Below are 20,203 nucleotides of genomic sequence, written 5' to 3'. Positions count from 1 at the left end.
GAGTGGGGAGGGGCAAAGAGAGAGGGAGACACAGAATCTGAAGCAGGCTCCAGGCTCTGAGCTATCAGCATAGAGCCTGATGCGGGGCTCAAAGTCACGAACTGTGAGATCATGACCTGAGCTGGAGTCAGATGCTTAACCAACTGAACCACCTAGGAACCCCCAAATGTAGCTTGTGGTAAGACTATAATTCCCCCCCCCCCCTTCCTGTGTCCCTCCAGAAAAAAAAAAAAAAAAAAAAAAAAAAGGACTATAATTTAAAAAGGCCACATGGTGGCACTATAGTATCATGTCTTTCAAAGCAGCAAGGAGGGTTAGGGGGGTTGTTTTAAGTACATAATTGAATAAATGTAAGAATTTCAGAAGACATTCTGGACTGTTGACTTTATGGACTATAAAATGTAGTAGAGTTGGGTGTAGTTTCAGAAACTTGTCTAATCTAAATGAAAAAGATGACCTCCTTACATACTTTAATAAACTGTGCTCAAAATCAACAAAAGAGAGGCCACTAAAGAAAATAATTTTCACTAATATTTGACAGGTCATGTAATGCAGCAAGCAAACAATGTTTATATAGTTTGGGGCACAGCTGTTTAATGGCAAAAAGGGAAAATTACAAGTATATAGAGCATACAATTTTACAAAAATGGGACATGACTATAACATTGTGAGGTTACTTTTAAAAACAGAAAAATGAAAAACCTATTTCATGATCTATTAGTCTTAAAATCAGTGTTGCAGTCTGGAGGGAGCTGAAGCAAGCTAGTGTTAAAAAAATATATTGGTGATATCATGAGCAGAGTAATGTATAGAATCGTTCAATCGCTATATTGTACACCTGAAACTAATACAACACTGTATGCTAACTATACTGGGAATTAAAATAAAAAACTTAATAAGCTAAAAAATATATATATTGATGAAAAAGCACATTGATATATCTGTTCATGACTTGTGTAGATTAAACAGCCTTGAAAAACAAGTAACATTTTTGTGGTAATCATATCCTTTCTCACCAAACAAGACAACAAAATCTGGAAACACATTTAACATTTCATGGCTCCTTTTAAAAGCAGCTTAAATTTGTCTGTTTTGGTTTTCCATGAGAGTGAATAATATTGCATGTCTGATGGTAATTCTTAAGTAAGATGAAATTAGACATACATCGTTTTCTTCCTTTCTCCATTCCTTTTTAAATGAGTGTTCCCTGGGGTGCCTGGGTAGCTTAGCTTGTTAAGCATCTGACCCTTTATCTTGGTTCATGTCATGATCTCAGGTTCCTGAAATCAAGCCCCACATCCGGCTCTGTGCTAACACAGAGCCTGCTTGGGGTTCTCTCTCCCTTTCTTTCTGCCCCTCCCCAAGCTTGCACACTTTTTCTCAAAATAAATAAATAAACTTTTAAAAAAGGGGGGATGCTCCTCAATTCCTCACACTCTTGATCTGTAGGATGTTCAGTTTTTATATAAGACAGGGTACACAGAAGTTCCGAGATAGGAAAGAGTTCAGTTGGCAACTTCAATTCTGCAGAGATATTCTACATGATCACATTATATGGTTTATTTTTTACAAATAACTTTCACAAATTACTTCACCAAGATTTTCTATTACAAATGAATTAGGGATAAATACTACTTTTCATTTTAAAACTAGTTTTTTTTAATGTTTTATTTTTGAGAAAGAGAGAGACAGAGACTGAGCAGGGGAGGGGCAGCGAGAGAGGGAGACACAGAACTTGAAGCAGGCTCTAGGCTCTAAGCTGTCAGCACAGAGCCCGATGTTGGTCTTAAACCCACAAACTGCGAGATCACGACCTGAGCTGAAGTCAGACACTCAACCGATTGAGCCACCCAGGTGCCCCTAAAACTAGATTTTTAGAAAACAATTTTATTTTTAAAAAATCCACCCCACATAATGATAGCTCCAACATATTTTATATTAAGGATAAGAGAGGATGTCTATTTTATACAATTTGACATAATCTAGGACCTAGCATGGGCCTAATAATAAGCATTTGTGGAATTAAAATATCTTCACAGAAAAATGTGAGAAATTTTATAGTTATTAAAGGGCACTATTTGTAGGTATAAATCATATGACACTTTCTACAAGTTCTTTAGAAGAATTTAGGAAAACAGTTTTTATTTTTTTTAATGTTTATTTATTTTTGAGAGAGAGAGACAGAGTGGGAGTGGGGGAGGGATAGAGAAAGAGGAGGAGACACAGAATCCAAACAGGCTCCAGGTTCTGAGCTGTCAGCACAGAGCCCAACATGAGGCTTGAACCCACAAACCGTGAGATCATGACCTGAGCTGAAGTCAGACACTTAGACACTTAACTAACTGAGCCACCCAGGCGCCCCAAAAATATTTCTAAATGTATTCAGCACTTCCTGGTGCAGACCAGCAGTTGCAAACTGAGAGTTACAAACTGTATTCAACCTCGAAAATATTTGATTTGGCCTGCAAGTTGTTTTTAGGACACTTGAATTATTTGCCGATATTTTAAAAAGCAGGTGATTTCACATAAAAGTCCAGATTTCCAGTTTCTCCTGAAAAACAGGAACTTGGCCACACTCAGCCAAAGTGGCAGTCACTCTCCCTTTGATAGACATCAGGTCTCTAACTTGTCAGCATCCACCACTGATGCCAGTCATCAGGGGACATGCAGAATTGGACTGGTGCTCCTGTTCTCTTTTAGGAAAGTGAAAGGTGGTATGTCTCTATCAAAATATAAACGCGGAGGACCAAATATTTTAGAAAGAGAAAAACAAAGAATCTATTTCTTTGTGGAAGTGAAAGAATATTCTTAGGAGTTGAATATGCAGATAAAGTGTGTTGGGTCAAAAGAACATATAACCTAAGATGTCGCGAAACAAAGCCGGCCAGCTTCCTTCATTTGTGTTATCTGCTTGGCCCCTGGGCATCTGTTTTTATAATTTCTCCCTCTAAATTCTGAATTAGGACCTTATGCTTGAGATTTCTGTATCGATATAATGATGTACAATGTACATTAATACAATTATATGATTATTAAGGATAAGAAAGTTATTAATACTAATAAATAAATGTGCGGACAGATGTGCTTGGCCTTGTTTTTTCATTATAATACAGATCGAAACCATTACCTTTCTCACTTAAAGTGTAAAGGATATAAATTAAATGAGTTTTTAAAATATTATAGTAATTTTACGTAAATAATTTAGATTTTCTAGGTTGAGTCAACTGAATAACAAAGTAACCACCTGTAGTACAAATCATTAAATATATTTTATTTCACTTAAACATTTCCAACAGAAAAATACAGGTAAAGTCCTAGGAAAGGTACAGGGAAGATTAAATAACTGCTTTCAAGTCATCATTTGTTAGACTGCTCTTTGAACATAGAATTTCCTTTCTGATCATTGAAACTGTTGAGCAAATTAATCTAGGTTGTACCCCCCTACTGCCTAGAAAATAAGCGTACATCGCTCAGTAAGCTATCCCAAGGCTAGCCTTTCCACTACATGGTGTCAGTTTACCGTGCTCTTTCCTCTACTGCATCCTTCATAGTTCATTGTTCTGCATTATTTTATATGTATTTATTAATTCTTGTGTAAATCTACCTATTTTTTTTAACATTCAAATCAACTGTTACCTCTTCCCAAACCTTTTCTGATCCCCTGAATTAGGTGGGGGGAAATCCCTGTATTTTTAAAGTTTGCCAGAATCTATCATGTATACATATATTTATATACACACGTACATGATCTCTTCTTCCAGTCAGTAAACTCCTTGAGGGAAAGGTCATTGTTCATTTATTCACGAACTATTTCTTATAGCCCCTGCCAGCTCTGGAGGTATATAGCTGAGTAAGACATTATGGAGTTTCTACCATGGGGAGATATTTTAGGCTGCTCCATGGACACAGACACATGGACACATGAACATTCTGTTAATGCAGAATGTGGGAAGAGTACCCCAAGATATTAGGGAAGATTTCCCAGTGGAACTGAGGCCCAAAGCGAGACCCAGAGCTTCTTAAAGAATAAGAGGAGTTGGGCAGGAGTAAGGAACTTCTAAGTGGCAGAAATAACAGATGAAAGGTCCACAGGCAAGAGTGTGGAAGTTAAAGTAACTCAATATTGGTGGTCAGCATGGAGGTGGGTGACAAGAGACGAGGTGAAAGAGACAAAGCAGAGGCCAAACTGTGAGGGGTCTTGCACATTAATGTTCAAGGGTCTACCCTTATCTGAGAGTACTTGGGAGCCCATGAAGGGTGTTAAGCAAAAGAGTGATGTGATCAAACTTGTTTTTATTTTTCTTTTAAGTTTATTTATTTAAAGAGAGAGAGTGCATGTGTGCATGAGAAGGGGAGGAACAGAGAGGGAGGGAGATGATCCCAAGCAGGCTCTGCACTGTCAGCCTGAAGCCTGATGCAGGGCTGGATCCCAGTAACCAGGAGATAATGACCTGAGCCAATATCAAGAGTCAGCCCCTTAACGACTGAGCTACCCAGGTGCCTCTCAAACCTGTTTTCAGACAGGAAACTCTGGATAGTGTATGCAGAAGACCTGGAGGTGGGAAGACACCAGCTGGGGGCAGTTGTTCTTTAAGTGAACTACACAGTAGTCTGAAGTAGGGTAGAGGGCAGGCGCCTGGATGGCTCAGTCGGTTTAGTGTCCAACTTTGCCCCGGTCATGATCTCATGACTCATGAGTTCAAGCTCAAACTCGGTATCAGGCTCTCTGCTGTCAGCACAGAGCCTGCTTTGGATCCCCTGTCCCCATCTCTCTCTCTGCCCTTCCCCCATTCACGTGCTCTCTCTGTCTCTGTCTCTGTCTCTCTCAAAATAAATAAACTTAAAAAAAAAAATAAAGTAGGGTAGAGGCACTGGACTAGAGAACTAGAGGGTTTTAAGATATATTCAGGAAAAAATGTGAGAAGATTTGGCAATTCACGGATTCTTCTTAGAGCCCTCTCTTCTTGTTCCATGCTGTCCGGACACTATAGATACTGTTCACTAAATCTATATTCTTGGAATTAAAAAAAGCTGCCTCTTTAAAGATCTCCATCATAGCAACAAAGAAGCCCATATTCAAATGATGAAATCCATGTTACCTAAGTTATAAAATCATCTGATATCAATAGAGGACAAAGACACTGGGGTTGCCATTATACAGTAATTAGTCTTTCCCTCCCCAACTTTCTTGAGATATAATTGACATAACGCAAGCTTAGAGCGTGATGGTTTGATGCACATATATATTGTAAAATGGTTACCACAAAAAGGCTTGTTAACATATACATTGCCTCACATAAGTAATTTTTTAGTGTGAACATTTAAGATCCACTGTTAGCAACTTTCAAGTATACTGTTACCTACAGTCACAGTAATTACAGCTAACATTACCTCTTCATCTGCTAATCCTTCTTCTTCCATGGCCACTTCTAATTTCTTCTGCCTTTTCAAAGAAAAAATAATTTAAATTTTAAATACATTCCTAACTATTCCCATTTAAGAAATGTTCACTTATTTATTTGAGTTTACCCCTTCAGTTTGCTATGCTAAAAAAAAAAAAAAAAAGTCTTTAAAGATGAATCAAAATAATCACTAAGAATAGTTTTCTTTCTCAAAATTAAACCCAACCCAGATTTCAAATCACTTTCTCATACTGGCCAAATGAAAAATTTCCTTCTTAATGCTGCTTAAATCAATGATTAGCAAAGATGACTAATGTTCTAATAAGGAAAATCTGTTATCTAATATTCAAACCACCAAAATCATTAACATTTATCAATATTTATATTGGAAGTATATAAAGGTAACTATAGTGACTAAAAGTATAAATATTTAAGGTGGATATCCCTGTTTGAATCCCAATTCTAATAGCTTATTAGCTAACTGAGCTTGTGTAAGTCCTTCATTTCAAGTCTAAGCTTGATTTCCTAATCAAGAAAAATGTTCAATGCAATTGAGTGTATTTTATTCTAATTCTTTGAAAACTGGAGTCATATATGTACATAAAAAAACCCACTAACCACCAGAACATTTGCTTTTCTAGGCATAGTCAAGTTCAGGTATTCATTGTTTTTAAATGACACCACTGAAGTAAGTGAAACTAAGCACTGTGGGGATGGGGAGGAAGGCGGGATGACTGGATGAATTAAGTCACTAGGAACTAGGGAGATGGCTCTGATACAAATTTTGCAGCTCATTTCCAACAGAATATTAAGCATTTTATTTCTATCATATTGGTTTTTCCTGAATATGAACCTGAGAGTACTCTTCCTAATTGCTGTTGGACTATGTTAGAATAGGACTGACTTTCCAGGATTTAACTACATGGGAGAGTATCTAAGGGTTGAGGATTGAAATCATCAAATACATTTTTTAGTATTTGTCCTTTACGATAACATGTCTGAAGGTAGGCACTTTCCTAACCCACCATTCTTATGGAAAATTCATAACAAAAATATCTAAAGCCTGTTCATAGATCAGCACCCCAATGGCAACAACACATAATGACATGTTCTCTGCCTACTTCGTCAACATTTGTAATAGACATCTTGGTGCTTATCATACTGATTTTAATCTTTTATTTACACACTTCTAAGCCCAACCCTTAGAATGGAATAAGCTCTGTGCCTGCTACCATGCCCCTCTGGGAGCTGCAAGGCTGCTTGCTGAATGATTTTGAACTTTCTCCTCTGTAGAGAGAATCCACAGTGTAAGGGACCATTCATCTGGGACGGCCTATCAATATACAAGCAACTTCACTCTTCTGTCACATCTCTACTGTCCCCTTTCCTCAATCCTTGCCAAAACCAACTCTTCATGAAATTATCCCTGACTCTGGAGAGAGAGGCAGTAGCCTTTGTACGTTTCCACCATATCTAAACGAGAAGACCTGTGACTTCCTGTGCACCTTTCAAAGAAAATAGTTTTCTTCCTAAATGCTCTGATGTTTTGTTCTGATTGGTACTCTATTTGGCTTATGTATTTATCCAGTTAGTTAAGCCTTAAAAATTTATCACATGTAATCCTAAAGTCCAAGATTTTAATAAATACGAGCTGACTGTTTAATATGATTTCCATGGCACCAAGCTGCAACTGCCTTTTTTTTTTTTTTTTAAGTTACAGCAGATACTTTTATTTTTACTTTCCTTTGTTTGGAAATAGAAGGCAAAACTGAATTACTCAAAGATTTCATCAAGAAAAGACAACAAGCCTTCAAAATTCTGATGCATAACTTAAGTGTCTGCTTCCTAAAAAAGTAGTCTTTCTTTCCCTGGTTCTCTTCTACTTCGTTTACTCTCCTTGGCGACTGGATCATTTCCAGAGACTTTCATTGTATTTACAGTTAATGTAATTACTCATATGTTTGCATTCATTTCTAACTGATTGCGTGGTCTCTATTTGTGTTGACTTTTTGGCGTTTCAGCTTTGCTTTTTCCCTCGCCTTATTTTCAACTGGGGTTTTGTTTTCCTCATTTCATTATTTTCCTTTCATTAGTTTGGAAGTTACAAACTGTTAGTCTGAAATGAATCAATCTTTACCCCTCTGTACGTCGTATCTCTATCATGGAGATACACAGATCTCTAGCAACACTTTAATTCCACTGACTTCCCTCCTGACTGAGAGCCTATCATTGGGAAATATTTTAATCTACTTTAAAAAATGTATAAGACTTTATCATCGTTTTTTTTTTCATACAATTTGTGTTGAGATTTATCCACACATTTATATTTAGCTCTGTTTGTGATCACTTTCCTTCAGCCTAAATTGAATCTTCTGGAAGTTCTGCCAATGGTGAACTCTTAGTTTAACCTGCCTCTGCTCCAACCCCTTTCTTCTCCTCCTTTAGGAACTTTGGTTAAAGATACGTTAGCTTTCCTCACTCTGCTCCATATTTAACTCTCCTTCATATGTTCCTACTCTGTGTCTCCAGTTGACTTCTGAATAATTATTGAAGTTTTATTTTCTAGTTCAATTCTCTGTTCAGCTTGTCTGATATGTAGTTAGACCTATCTGACATTTCGTCTCTGGCTAGTCGCCACTTCTGTCAATCTTTCTCACTTCTAAATTCTATTCTACTGTTGTTGTCATGATCCTAATTCAAGCCTCCTTTCCACACGCTGGGACTACATCATTAGCCTTTCCTGTTCATTCTCTCTCTACCCACAATCCATTCTGTACATCACAACTAAAGTACTCCTCTAGAGAAACACTCATGATCACTGATTCTGTTCAAAAATCAAGGCTCTCTACTCCCATGAGGATATCTACATTAACAAAGCAGTCAAGGGTCCCAGGAAATGCTGAAATCCAGCATGAGCTAAACTGGCTCTTGCTTGACCCAGCACTGAAGGTGATTTCTTCTGTCTGTAATATCCTTCCTCCTGCTCTTTTATCTCTTCCTTCTCCCTTTTCTGCATGTATGATTAATACTGTTCCTTAAGAGCTCTGATAAATGCCACCACCGTTTATGAAGCCCTCCCAGTTGCTTTACTCAAAAGCAATCTCTGCCTTCTTTGACCTTCTCTTAGTGATGCTTCTCACTGTCATGTAATATTTATGTGCATTACCTGCCTTAATAGAGTTTTCTGAAGGCAGAATAACACGTCATTAATGTTTTTATTCTTCCACCCTCATTCCCACTATACATGCTTTTGGATTAGAATTAACTATTCCTATAGTATAAGGATATATTATAATTTCACAGCTGGGAATGTTTTATTTAAAATATCATTGACATGTGATAAAAGGATATGGGTGCAGAGGACAAGAAACCATTCTGTTAAGATAATCAGAGGCACTGTCAGTAGAGGAAACCTAAAAACAGCATACAGGGACCCACAATATTCATATTATTAATGGACAATGTGTTTACACTCCACTTGCAGCATAAGAGCTTCTTAAACCAAACAGAAAATTCTGATTAGCCTTTACTATACCTGGTCTCTCTCTCTTCATGCTGTAAAATTAGATTGCTGTAAAAATTCTCCAACGTGAGCTTGGCCACAGTCACTCTTTCCCGGGTATGGTTGCTCATAGGAAAGGAGGCTGCAGTCCCTGCCGTCATTGCCATAGTAACAGACACTGAAACAACATATAAACACAAATTGTTCAGTAGAAAAACACTTTCTATCCCTCATAGTAAATTCTGGAGACGGTTTAATTCCTACGAAGCAAAACTTTACCGTAACAGTTAAAACATCCAAGTTTTCCACATTATAAAGAAGACAGTGCTAGTAAAGAAAGAGGAAGATACACTATTCCAAAGCAATAGAAATTAATTTTGTGTTGGCAAAACCAGGGATGAATAAGAGTAAGGAAGCACCAATCCACACCCAACATGGACACATTTTATACAAAAGGCTGTAGTCAACAAGCATTCAGAACAAGAAAGGTTTGATGTATTTTGTTGTTGTTTTATTGATTACTGCCAAAAAATCCACAAGATTTGGCTAATACATATGCCTGCACTCAATGTTAAGTCTCCTAAGAGTTAATGTAGTTCAGCTAAATAGTAAGAAGCAACTTCTAGAATATAAATTCTATGAAACATGAAGCAGTGGATCAAATATGCACACAAAATCAGTCTGAAATAATTCTTATGTATATGTTTTATGGGAAAACAACTTTTCAAAACAAGCCCCCTTTGGATGGAGTCCAGGGTGCCCTATTTCATTCTGAATTCTATGTCATTTCAAATAGCTCTATAAGAAGGTCCAGTATACGACTCCAGACTATAAGGTCCATTTCATTTTCAAATGATACTCATTTGAACCAGGCAGAAAACAGAAATGTATGAATCAAGCCAGGTGACAATAGGGATGTTCTGTGGCCTTAACTGGGCCTTGCGGTCTACTTAGTCACTCAAGTGCCATCTTTGAAAAACCACCAGGCAAGCCAAACATAGTACTGGTTTGAAGAAGATAATTGGACAATTAGACAAGATAAGGAATGTAGCAAAATGACTGCTTCACAGGGGGCACAGACTGAACTGTGATGGCTGCTACTAGTGGGTGGCACCGACCATAAGAAACTTGCCTACTACAGTCTACATCTGGACCAAAAAAGACTAGGATGGTTCCATGCATTAAGGAGGTTTTTGCTGATCTGGATGGAAATCATAACAGACCTAGAGAAGATGCAGACTGCCAACAGTGAGCATCCAACGTTGCACTGTTAGCTGGAAAGTATTCCCCCAACCTACACCCCAACACCCACCTCTCCCTAATTACATGAAGATACAGACCTCTGTGTATGGATTTGAACTGCAGTAGACTCCAGGGATAATGGAATGGACCAAAAGACCTTTCTTGTTCTTCAACATCAATCAAGTCAAGTGCAGGTTAATAGTAAGTTTACCTATGACAAATTCCTAGTTCCACTGCCCTCTTATTGGTTTTACATCTCAAGGTACTACAAGAGTCTTAAAGTCATTATGTCCAAATACAACATTATTATTTTAGCCTCACAAACTTGTTCCTCTGTGGACTACTCTAAAGATTTTTAGAACAAGAAGTTGACTGTGTCACTTGTTTAAAATCATTCATGTCTCTTCACAGCCTACAGCAAATCAAATTAGCTTTGCACGATAAACAAAGGCAACTCACATACACTGAATGGTCGTGCCTATCAGGAATTTTGTGATATTTTATTCACTGATTTCTCCCCTTTTCCTCCAGAGGATTCAAGAGAGTGGCACTTTCTATGCATGACTGCATTTCCTCCTTACAACAGCCCTGCAAGGTAAAGAACTGAAGCTTAGAAAGGTCACATGGCACGGCACCTGGGTGGCTCAGTTGGTTAAGCATCTGACTTTGGCTCAGGTCATGATCTCGCAGTTCGTGGGTTTGAGCCCGCATCGGGTTCTGTGCTGACAGCTCTGCTGTCTGGAGCCTGCTTCAGATTCTGTGTCTCCCTCTCTCTCTCCGCCCCTCCCCCATTCGCACTTTGTCTTTCTCACTCAAAAAAAAAAAAGATGTAATGAATTTAACTCCAAAACCCAAAGTGGATACCAAGTAATGAAAAACAAGTTCCATATGTATGGAATGTATGTGTATGTGTATACACACACACACACACACACACAACTATATAATTTGATCACGATTAATACTTTCCATTCTAGTTATACATACATACCTGCAAATATATACTTTGTTTAAAAACCAAAGCAGAGCAAAACCTGTGTCTACTCAACAACTCCCAAAGTATTGACCACACAGTAGGCATTCAGTAAATGATAACAACTCAACTCTAATGGATTTTAAATTATATTTTCACATATAATAGTTTCCTTTGGATTAAAAACTACAGAATCATTAGTGTTATGTTAACGTTCAGAAACAAATCCTACTTGAGGGATACAATTACAGAAAAAGCAAATATCCCACCCCTGATCTCAATTAAATAATATCTTTTAGAAAGTAGCCTTAAGAAGAAGAAAAAATTCTTTCCTTCCAGCCAGACAAAATAGGCTTTAAAAATTCCAAATTAAACAAAACCAAGAACAGAAGTGACCAAATTATTACAAAGAATGATCTAGATGAGTGGCACTTATTATATTGCAAATTTATTCCTCTAATGGATTTAACACTGTTCTTTGTCTATTACTAAAGCTCTTTCTTTCCTCAGAAAAAGAACAGGATACAATTTGCAAGTCTACAATTCCTGGACTGATAAAAACAACACTAGGTGCCCTTGAATTTCCTGTTCACGTGTTTTCTCCAGACTCCCCTATTCATTAATGGAGACACTACCAATAGTTAAGTCCAACATTCTTTCGTTTATCAAGCCTGGGGAAAGGAGATAACAAATCTGGCACTCAGGCTACCTATAAATAGATGTGGTGTCTCCAACCATTTACCATCAAACTTCTAAAGTAGGAAAACAGAACTGTTTTACCTGACTGGCAAAACATACTATTTAACTGGGGGTTTCACCCTAGTTGCCACATACTACATATCAGAGGAAAGAGTATCCTTAATGCTACTGTATTGCCTTATAGTGTACAATTGTTTCTACACTCATTTAGTTGCGACCAAAAAGCCCCAGGATACAACAGATTGGATACCGCATATACCAGGTCCCTAAAGACACAGCAGCCACAGCTTCTTTTCTCTGGGCAGTATAACCTGAAGAGCAAGAAATTCACTCAGGTGAGGGTTCCAGGCCCAGCACTAAATTTTACTAGTTGTAGTCTTTCCAGCTAACATTTACTGCAAATTTACACTATATGCCAGCACTGCATGGATTACTGAGAATACGAAGAAGGATAAAATAGAGTCCCTGCCCTATTCATGATCTTACAGGGACACAAAGAAGGGAGAAGTTGGCTCTGCAAGAGTTTAAGAGTAGTCAGAGGTTTAACAGAGGAGGAGATACTTGAACTGCAACTTGGGGTGAGTGGGGAGGAGTAAGGGTTCACAAGTCAGATGGACAGGGCAACGGAGGGAGAGGTGGAAGGGCACCAAAAAGACTGACACACGTGAGTACACAGATGGCTTGAGTATATTCAGTGAAATAGCAAGAGATGAAGGGGGAAGGACAGCTAGAAGTCATGATAAAATACCTTTTTGCCATGTTAAAAATTATCCTAAGCGGGGGCGCCTGGGTGGCACAGTCGGTTAAGCGTCCGACTTCAGCCAGGTCACGATCTCGCGGTCCGTGAGTTCGAGCCCCGCGTCAGGCTCTGGGCTGATGGCTCGGAGCCTGGAGCCTGTTTCCGATTCTGTGTCTCTCTCTCTCTCTGCCCCTCCCCCATTCATGCTCTGTCTCTCTCTGTTCCAAAAATAAATAAAAAACGTTGAAAAAAAAATTATCCTAAGCACAAATGGGAGTCATTTAGGGCTTTTAACTAAGTGAAAAGTGACAGCCAACAAACAACATTACTCAGTGCTTACCCAAGTAGCAAGAACTCTTCTAAGAATGTTCCTTGTTTTGATGCAGTTAATCCTCCTGTCAGCAACAAGACCCTAAGACCTGACCTTTACTGCCCACCTGCATGTGCCCACCCACCTTTGTCCCACATTTTCCTTAAGTTCTTTCCAGCTATCTCCTCACTCAGGCAAAGGAGCCAAAGGGCACAGCATCCATTGATGGAAACCAAAACTACCCCTCAAGCTATAACGACTGCCAGGGGGAAGAACTTCGGAGGCCCAGACCAGTTTGAGCTTAACCACTGGCTTATACCTGTGCAGTTGGACCATGCGGTGACCGACAGTGACCTCTACCTCACTCTAATGCTAAATCCTCCACCCGAGGAGGAGCACAAGCCTCACTAACATAACCTATAATGCATGTCTAGGCATGTTTCCTTGAGGCACATGTGTGACCTTATGCCCGCTTCACATGTGATGACAAGGGTTCCCTTTCTAAATATTCATCCTAACCCTAAATAAAAGGAACTCATTCACTCTTGCCTGGGGAATCACAGCTTTGGACGTTATTCCCCCACGATCTCTTTATTTGCTGCAAATATAGTTACTTTGTATGACAAGTCCACCCACTGTAGTTTCTATCTGTAAGTCACCAAGGAGCAAACTCATGTCCGTTGGGTTACATAACCACCTCTGAAGTCCGATCTGACTGGTACTTCACGTGATTGTGCTGGTACAGGGAGGTTGGCAAAAAGTCTGGGAGGAGATTACATGGAAGGAATATAAATCAGGTTAGGGGGACTCAGTAACAGTCATGGGTTACAAACTGTGGCTCTGGTCATATTTTGTTTGGTTTGCACTGTGACTTAGAAATTAGAAGATTTCACATAAGAACTCAGATTTCTGGTTCTTCTTGAAAAATCAGATTGGTCAAATATGAGCCCACATTACTGCCTGGAACAGAGAAGCAGCAGCCCCCTTGCAAGACAGGGCATAGTGCCAAAGCCCACCAACTGTCTACTCCCTTATGCCCAGCATCCTTCACGCATCTTATTACCTACTTGCTTCTGGTAAGTGTTTGAAATTACAATCTTTGGCTTAGTATAAAACAATGAGGGCCGAATTTAAGATAGTAGAGGCTCAGATATTTAGCTGGAAAGACTGAAATCTATAATTACTTCTGGGTTTCAGATTTGGATAAGTGGGTAAATGGTGATATCATCAATAAGAATAGGAATTATAAGAAGAGCTAACTTGGTAGAGAAAGAAAGTAAGTTCGTCTGATTCTGAGTTGTTACCAGACTCAGTTTAAAATTTGTGCTTTTTTTTTTTTTTTAAGTAGGCTCCATGCCTAGCACAGAGCCCAACATGGCACTTGAACTCATGACCCTGAGATCAAGACCTGAGCTGAGATGAAGAGTTGGATACTTAACCAACTGAGCCAGCCAGGCACCCCAAAATTTATGCTTTAAAATGATAATTAAAATTTTTTTTAATGTTTATTTTTGAGAGAGAGACAGAGTGCAGCAGGGGAAGGGAAGAGAGAGAGGGAGACACAGAATCCTAAGCACGTTCCAGGCTCCAAGCCCTCAGCATAGAGCCCAACGCAGGGTTCGAACCCACGAACTGTAAGATCATGACCCAAGCCCAAGTCAGACACTCAACTGACTGAGCCAGGCACCCCTAAAATGATAATTCTAAAGATTTACATTTAGAAATGAAAAATAATCCTGTTCACAAAAGTAGCAAGGAGAAGGGGATAAAGAACAACATCCATAAAATACCTAAGAATCCCATGATTAAAAAAAAAAAAAAAAAAAAAAAAGATTGGCCTTTTCATGAGGAAATCTAATCATAGACTGTGGAAGGAAGGGAAGAATTATTCAATTAATGGTGTTGAAATAACTGGTTATCTATTTAAGCAAGTCAGATGTTCATTCCATTCCAAAGGGCAAAATACATTTCAAATGGTTCAAAAGGGCGAACATAAAAACTAAAAAGGAAAAAAAAAAAAAAAAAAAACAGGAAATAAAGTAAAAAGAATAAACTTCAAAAAAATTACAAGAAAATACATATGAGTAACTGTCTGATCTTTGAACTGATAAGAAATGTATTCAAAAGAAATCACAATAAAAATCGTGCCAGGCATCATTATACAAAAATTTAGAATATACATATATGGATATCAAACAAGATTTAAAGGACAGTATTTGGGGGAAAAACTGCAAAATAACAACGTGTATTAAAAGTATACTTTAGTATAAAGGTATATGCTAAAAATAAATTCATTTCTTAAAATGTATGAAAAGCATATAACATAGCTTTTTAAATATTAAAGTTGTAAAAAGAAAATAAGAACCCTAATAATGAATGAATAATACTGACAATATATAAATAAAAATAGCTAACTTCTGGAAAATGTTCAATTTTCCCAAGTAAATCAGACATGGAAACTTTAAAATAATGTATATATTCCCTCTATGAAAAAAGCCATAATTTAGAGGGGGCAAACCCTCCTGGTCCAGGCTACCATGAGATGACTTTCTCATATACCATCTATGCTTGTTTGTGTGGATTCTTCCAGCTTTACGGAGATGTAATTGACACTGCATAATGTTAAGATGTACCAAGTAATGATGTGACATATACATACATCATAAAATAATTACAATAAGGTTAGGTATCCATCAAATCATATAGTTGTAATTTTTCTGTGTGTGGTGAGAATTTTTAAGATTTACTCTCTTAGCAACCTTCAAATATACAAAACAGTATTGTTAACTATAGTTACCTTGCTGAACAGAACATCACCAGAATTTATAATTTACATTTTGTACACTTTGACCACCTTTCCTCATTCCTCCTCCAACTGCCCCACCCCTGAACCCACAGCAACCGCCAATCTATTTCTAGTTCAATATTTTTTTAGGTTCCACATAGAAGTGGATGTATCATACAGTATCTGTCTTTTTCTTTCTGATTTATTTCACTTAGCATAATGTCCTCCAGGTCCATCCATGTTGTCACAAATGTCAGGATGTCCTTTTTTTTATGGCTGATTGATATTCCATTATATCGAAATACCACATTTTCTTTATTCATTCATCTATCAGTAGACACTTAGGTTGCTTCCATGTCTTGGTTATTGTGACTAATGCTGCAATGAACAGAGGGGTGTGGCTATCTCTTTGAGACAATGATTTCACTTCATTTGCAGATACCTAAAAATGAAATTACTGGATCATATAATAGTGCTATTTTTAACTTTGGGGGGACCTCCATACGAATTTATATTTCCAACCAACAATGTATAAGAGTTTCTATTTTTCCACATCCTCACCAATACTTGTCACCTCTCGATAATACCCATTCTAACAGGGGTAAAGTAATACCTCACTTCCAAAGAATATCTTCAAGCCTTTTGTCCATTTTTAATCATATTATTTACTTTTCTTGATACTGAATTACATGAGTTCCTTGTATATTCTGGATATTAACCTCTGTCCTAGGCTTTTCTTTGTTGGGAGATTTTTGATTACTGATTCAATCTCTTTCCTTGTTATCAGTCTGGCCAGATTTTCTATTTCTTCAGGATTTGGACTTGGTAGATTGTATGTTTACAGGAATTCATCCATTTCTTCTAAGGTTGTCCATTTTTTTGGTGCTTAATTATTCACTATAGTCTCTTATGATCCTTTGTACTTCTTTTTTTTTTAATTTTTTTTTTAACGTTTATTTATTTTTGAGACAGAGAGAGACAGAACATGAATGGGGGAGGGTCAGAGAGAGAGGGAGACACAGAATCTGAAACAGGCTCCAGGCTCTGAGCAGTCAGCACAGAGACCGACGCAGGGCTCAAACTCACGGACCACGAGATCGTGACCTGAGCCAAAGTCGGACGCTTAACTGACTGAGCCACCCAGGCGCCCCCGATCCTTTGTACTTCTATAATATCAGCTGTAATATCTTCTCTCTCTTTTCTAATATTATTTGAATATCCACTCTTTTTTCTTGGTTAGTCTAGCTAAAGGTTTCACACTTTTGTGTACCTTTCCAAAGAACCAACCAACATTTTTGTTAAATTTTTCTATTGTTTTCCTATTCTCTACTTCATTTATTCCTGCTCTGGTGTTTATTATTTCCTTCCTTTAACTTTGGGCTTAGTTTGTTCTTCTTTTTGTAGTTCCTTGAGTTGTAAAGCTATGATATTTGAGATCTTTCTTTTTTTCTTAGTGGATGCATTTATCACTATAAACTTCTCTCTTAGAAATTCCTTTGCTGCATCCCATAAGTTTTAGTATGTTGGGTTTCCATTTTCAGTTGTTTCATATTTAAAAATTGTTTTCTTTTGATTTCTACTTTGACACATTTGTTGTCTATGAGTGTGTTGTTTAATTTTCATATATTTGTGAATTTTCCAGCTTTCCTCCTGTTCACTGATTTCTAGTTTCATATTACTGTGGTCAGAAAGATACTTGATATAATTCTAATCTTCTTCAATTTGTTAAGACATATGTTGTGAGTGTTTTTTGTTTTTGTCCGTTAGGTCCATTTGCTCTAATGTTATTCATATCTACTATTTGCTTATTGATTCTCTGTCTGGATGATGTATCCATTACTAAGAGGAGGTATTAAAGTTCCCAACTATTATTGCATAGCTATTTATTTCCCTTTAGTTCTGTTAATATTTGCTTTATAGATTAGGTGCTCTGATGTTGGGTGCATAATTATTTACTATTGCTATATATTATCAATTAATTAATCCTTTTATCATTACATAATGACTTTGTCTCTTCTGACCATTTTTAGTTTAAAGCCTATTTTGTCTGATTTAAGCATAGCTGCCCCTGTTTTCTTTTGATTACCATTTGCTTGAAATATCTTTTTCCAACCCTTCATTTACAGTCTGTGTGTGTCCCTAAAGTTTAAACGAGTCTCTTGTAGGCAGTGCATCATTGGATCTTGTCTTTCTAATCCATTCAGTCATTCTGTGTCTTTTTATTGGAGAATTTATTCCATTTATGTTTAAGTTAATTAATGATAGGTAAGGACTTAATATTGCCATATGTTAATTGTTTTGTTTTGTAGATCCCTTGTTCTTTGCCCCCTCTCTGGCTATCTTGTTTTATGAATGATGACCCTTTTTTTGTGGTAATATACTCTGACTCCTTTATCATAACCTTTTGTGTTTCTACTACAGGTTTTTCTTTGTGGTTATCTGGAGGCTTATAACACCCGATTTGAAGCTAGTAACAAATTTAACAATAACACTAACAATTATTGTAGTTATGCTTATTTTTACAGTGTTTATTTTCTAACATTTAAGAATGTGGCCAGTGAGTTTTACACATTTGTATGTTTTTATGATGTTAATTAACATCCTTTCACTTCTGCTTGAAGAATGTAACTTTAACATTTCTTGTAAATTAGATCTAGGGGCATTGCTTTTGTTGATTTGGGGAAATCTTTATCTCTCCTTCATTTGTAAAGGACAGTTTTAGGGCATATAGGATTCTTGGTTGACAGGTTTTTTTCTTACAATATTTTGAATATATCATCCCATTGACTTCTGGGCTGCAAAGTTTCTTTTGAGAAAGCCACATATAGTCTTATGAGAACATCCCTGTACTAGTTGTTTTTCTCTTCCTGCTTTCAAAATTCTCTTTTTCTTTGACTTTTGATCAAACAATTACTGTGTCTTGGTAGCCTTTTCAGGGTTCAACCTATTTGAGATTCATTGCACCTCCCGAATCTGAATCCATTTCTCTCCCCAAGTTTGGGGAGTTTTTTCCACTCTTGCTTTAAATGGACTTCTTTCCCTTTCTCTTCTTCTGGGCATTCATAATAATATACAGATTCAAAATACATATTTGCATCTCTTTATTGTGTTATATAAGCCTGTAAGACTTTCTTCACTCTTCATTTGTTTTCTTCCATGAATAGATAATTTTAAATAACCTATCTTTCAATTCATTAATTCTTTTTTTTTTTCCTGCTTTGTCAAGTCTGTTGTTGAAGCTCTCAATTGAATTCTTCAGTTCATTATATTCTTCAGCTCTAAGATTTCTGGGTTTTTTAAAAAATACTTTCTATCAAAAAACTTCATTGAACTTTTCATTTTGTATGTGCATTATTTTCTGAATTTCATCTAAGTGTCTGTGTATTCTTGTAGCTCACTGAACTTAAGAGAATTATTCTGAATTCTTTGTCAGATAGTTCACAGATCTCCATTTCTTCAGGGTCAGTTTTTGGAGTTTTATTAGTGTCATTTGGTGGTGTCATGTTTACCTGATTCTTCACATTCCTTTTTTTTTTTTTAAGTTTATCTATTTTGAAAGAGAGAGAGAGAGAAAGAGAGTGTACATGGGGGGAGGGGTAGAGACACAGGGTGAGAGAGAGAATCCCAAGCAGGCTCTGCACTGACAATGGAGCTGTCTCAATGTGGAACTCAAACTCACAAACCATGAGATCATGACCTGAGCCAAAGTTGGATGTTCAACCAACTGAGCCACCCAAGCATCTCTCTTCATGTTGTTCCTTGATTCCTTGTGTTGGTATCTGCCATTTAGGTAATTGGTCTCTTTCCCCAGATTTTATAGGTTCAGCAGGAAAAGACCTTCACCAGTCAGCCCAGCTTGGGATACTGGACAGATCAGCTGGTAGTATCCATGGGCAGGTAGGACTTGCTATCAGGATCTCTAGTTGGGTGAGGCTGCTGCCCACGCTCTAACATTAGGGTGGGTGCTACTAGCTGGGCTCTGTGGTTGCCTGAGTCTGTTGGCTGGGTTCCATATTCAAGCGTGGCCAATGAGAGGGCTCCCTGACCAGGTGGGGCCACTGGCTGAATTCTACAATTACCTTTGGCCAAGTGTGGTCACAGGTTGTGTTCCCTGGCATAGTGGTGCCACGGTTGGACTCCCAGATTAAGTAGGACTATAGTCTGGGCACTGCAATCACTCCTGTTTGGGTGGGGTCTTAGGCTGTGTTTCCTGACTGGATGGGCTGCTGGCTGAACTCCATGTTGAGGTTGGCTGCAGACAGGCCTTTGTGGTTGGACAAGGCCTTTGGCTATGCTCTGTAATCAAAGAGACAGCAGGCTGTGCCCTGAGGTTGGGCAAGGTCTCAGGTTGTACTTCACATCAGGTAAGCTGTTGGCCATGCTCCACTGTTTGAGAAGGTTGCTGGCTGACTTCTCTGGTTGGGAGGGATCTCCATCTGTGTCCCGCAGTTAGATGGGCTAGAGACTGTGCTCCGCAGAAGGACAGGATTGCTGTCCAGGCTTCCGCATCAGGTGGGGCTGCGGGCTATGCTTCCCAGTTAGACAGGTGGC

The 20,203-nt window shown here is 37.9% G+C and overlaps 1 protein-coding gene across 2 annotated transcripts in view; it reads right to left on the bottom strand.

Annotated features, from left to right (window-relative positions):
- STK38L (serine/threonine kinase 38 like) overlaps nucleotides 1-20,203 on the bottom strand; it is an 84,692-nt gene that overhangs the window by 23,811 nt on the left and 40,678 nt on the right. For both annotated transcript variants that reach the window (XM_027035806.2, XM_053226059.1), the window contains 2 exons: nucleotides 8,938-9,082; nucleotides 5,392-5,443 (listed from right to left, as the gene is read on the bottom strand). In XM_027035806.2, the coding sequence (XP_026891607.1) occupies nucleotides 5,392-5,443; nucleotides 8,938-9,071 (186 nt within the window). In that variant the 5' untranslated portion in view covers nucleotides 9,072-9,082. The remainder of the gene's footprint in view (nucleotides 1-5,391; nucleotides 5,444-8,937; nucleotides 9,083-20,203) is intronic.

Source organism: Acinonyx jubatus, chromosome B4 (genome assembly GCF_027475565.1).
Source record: "Acinonyx jubatus isolate Ajub_Pintada_27869175 chromosome B4, VMU_Ajub_asm_v1.0, whole genome shotgun sequence".
Lineage (NCBI taxonomy): Eukaryota > Metazoa > Chordata > Mammalia > Carnivora > Felidae > Acinonyx > Acinonyx jubatus.
The sequence above is the reverse complement of the archived record's forward strand: the minus strand, read 5'-3'. Positions and strand labels throughout refer to the sequence as shown.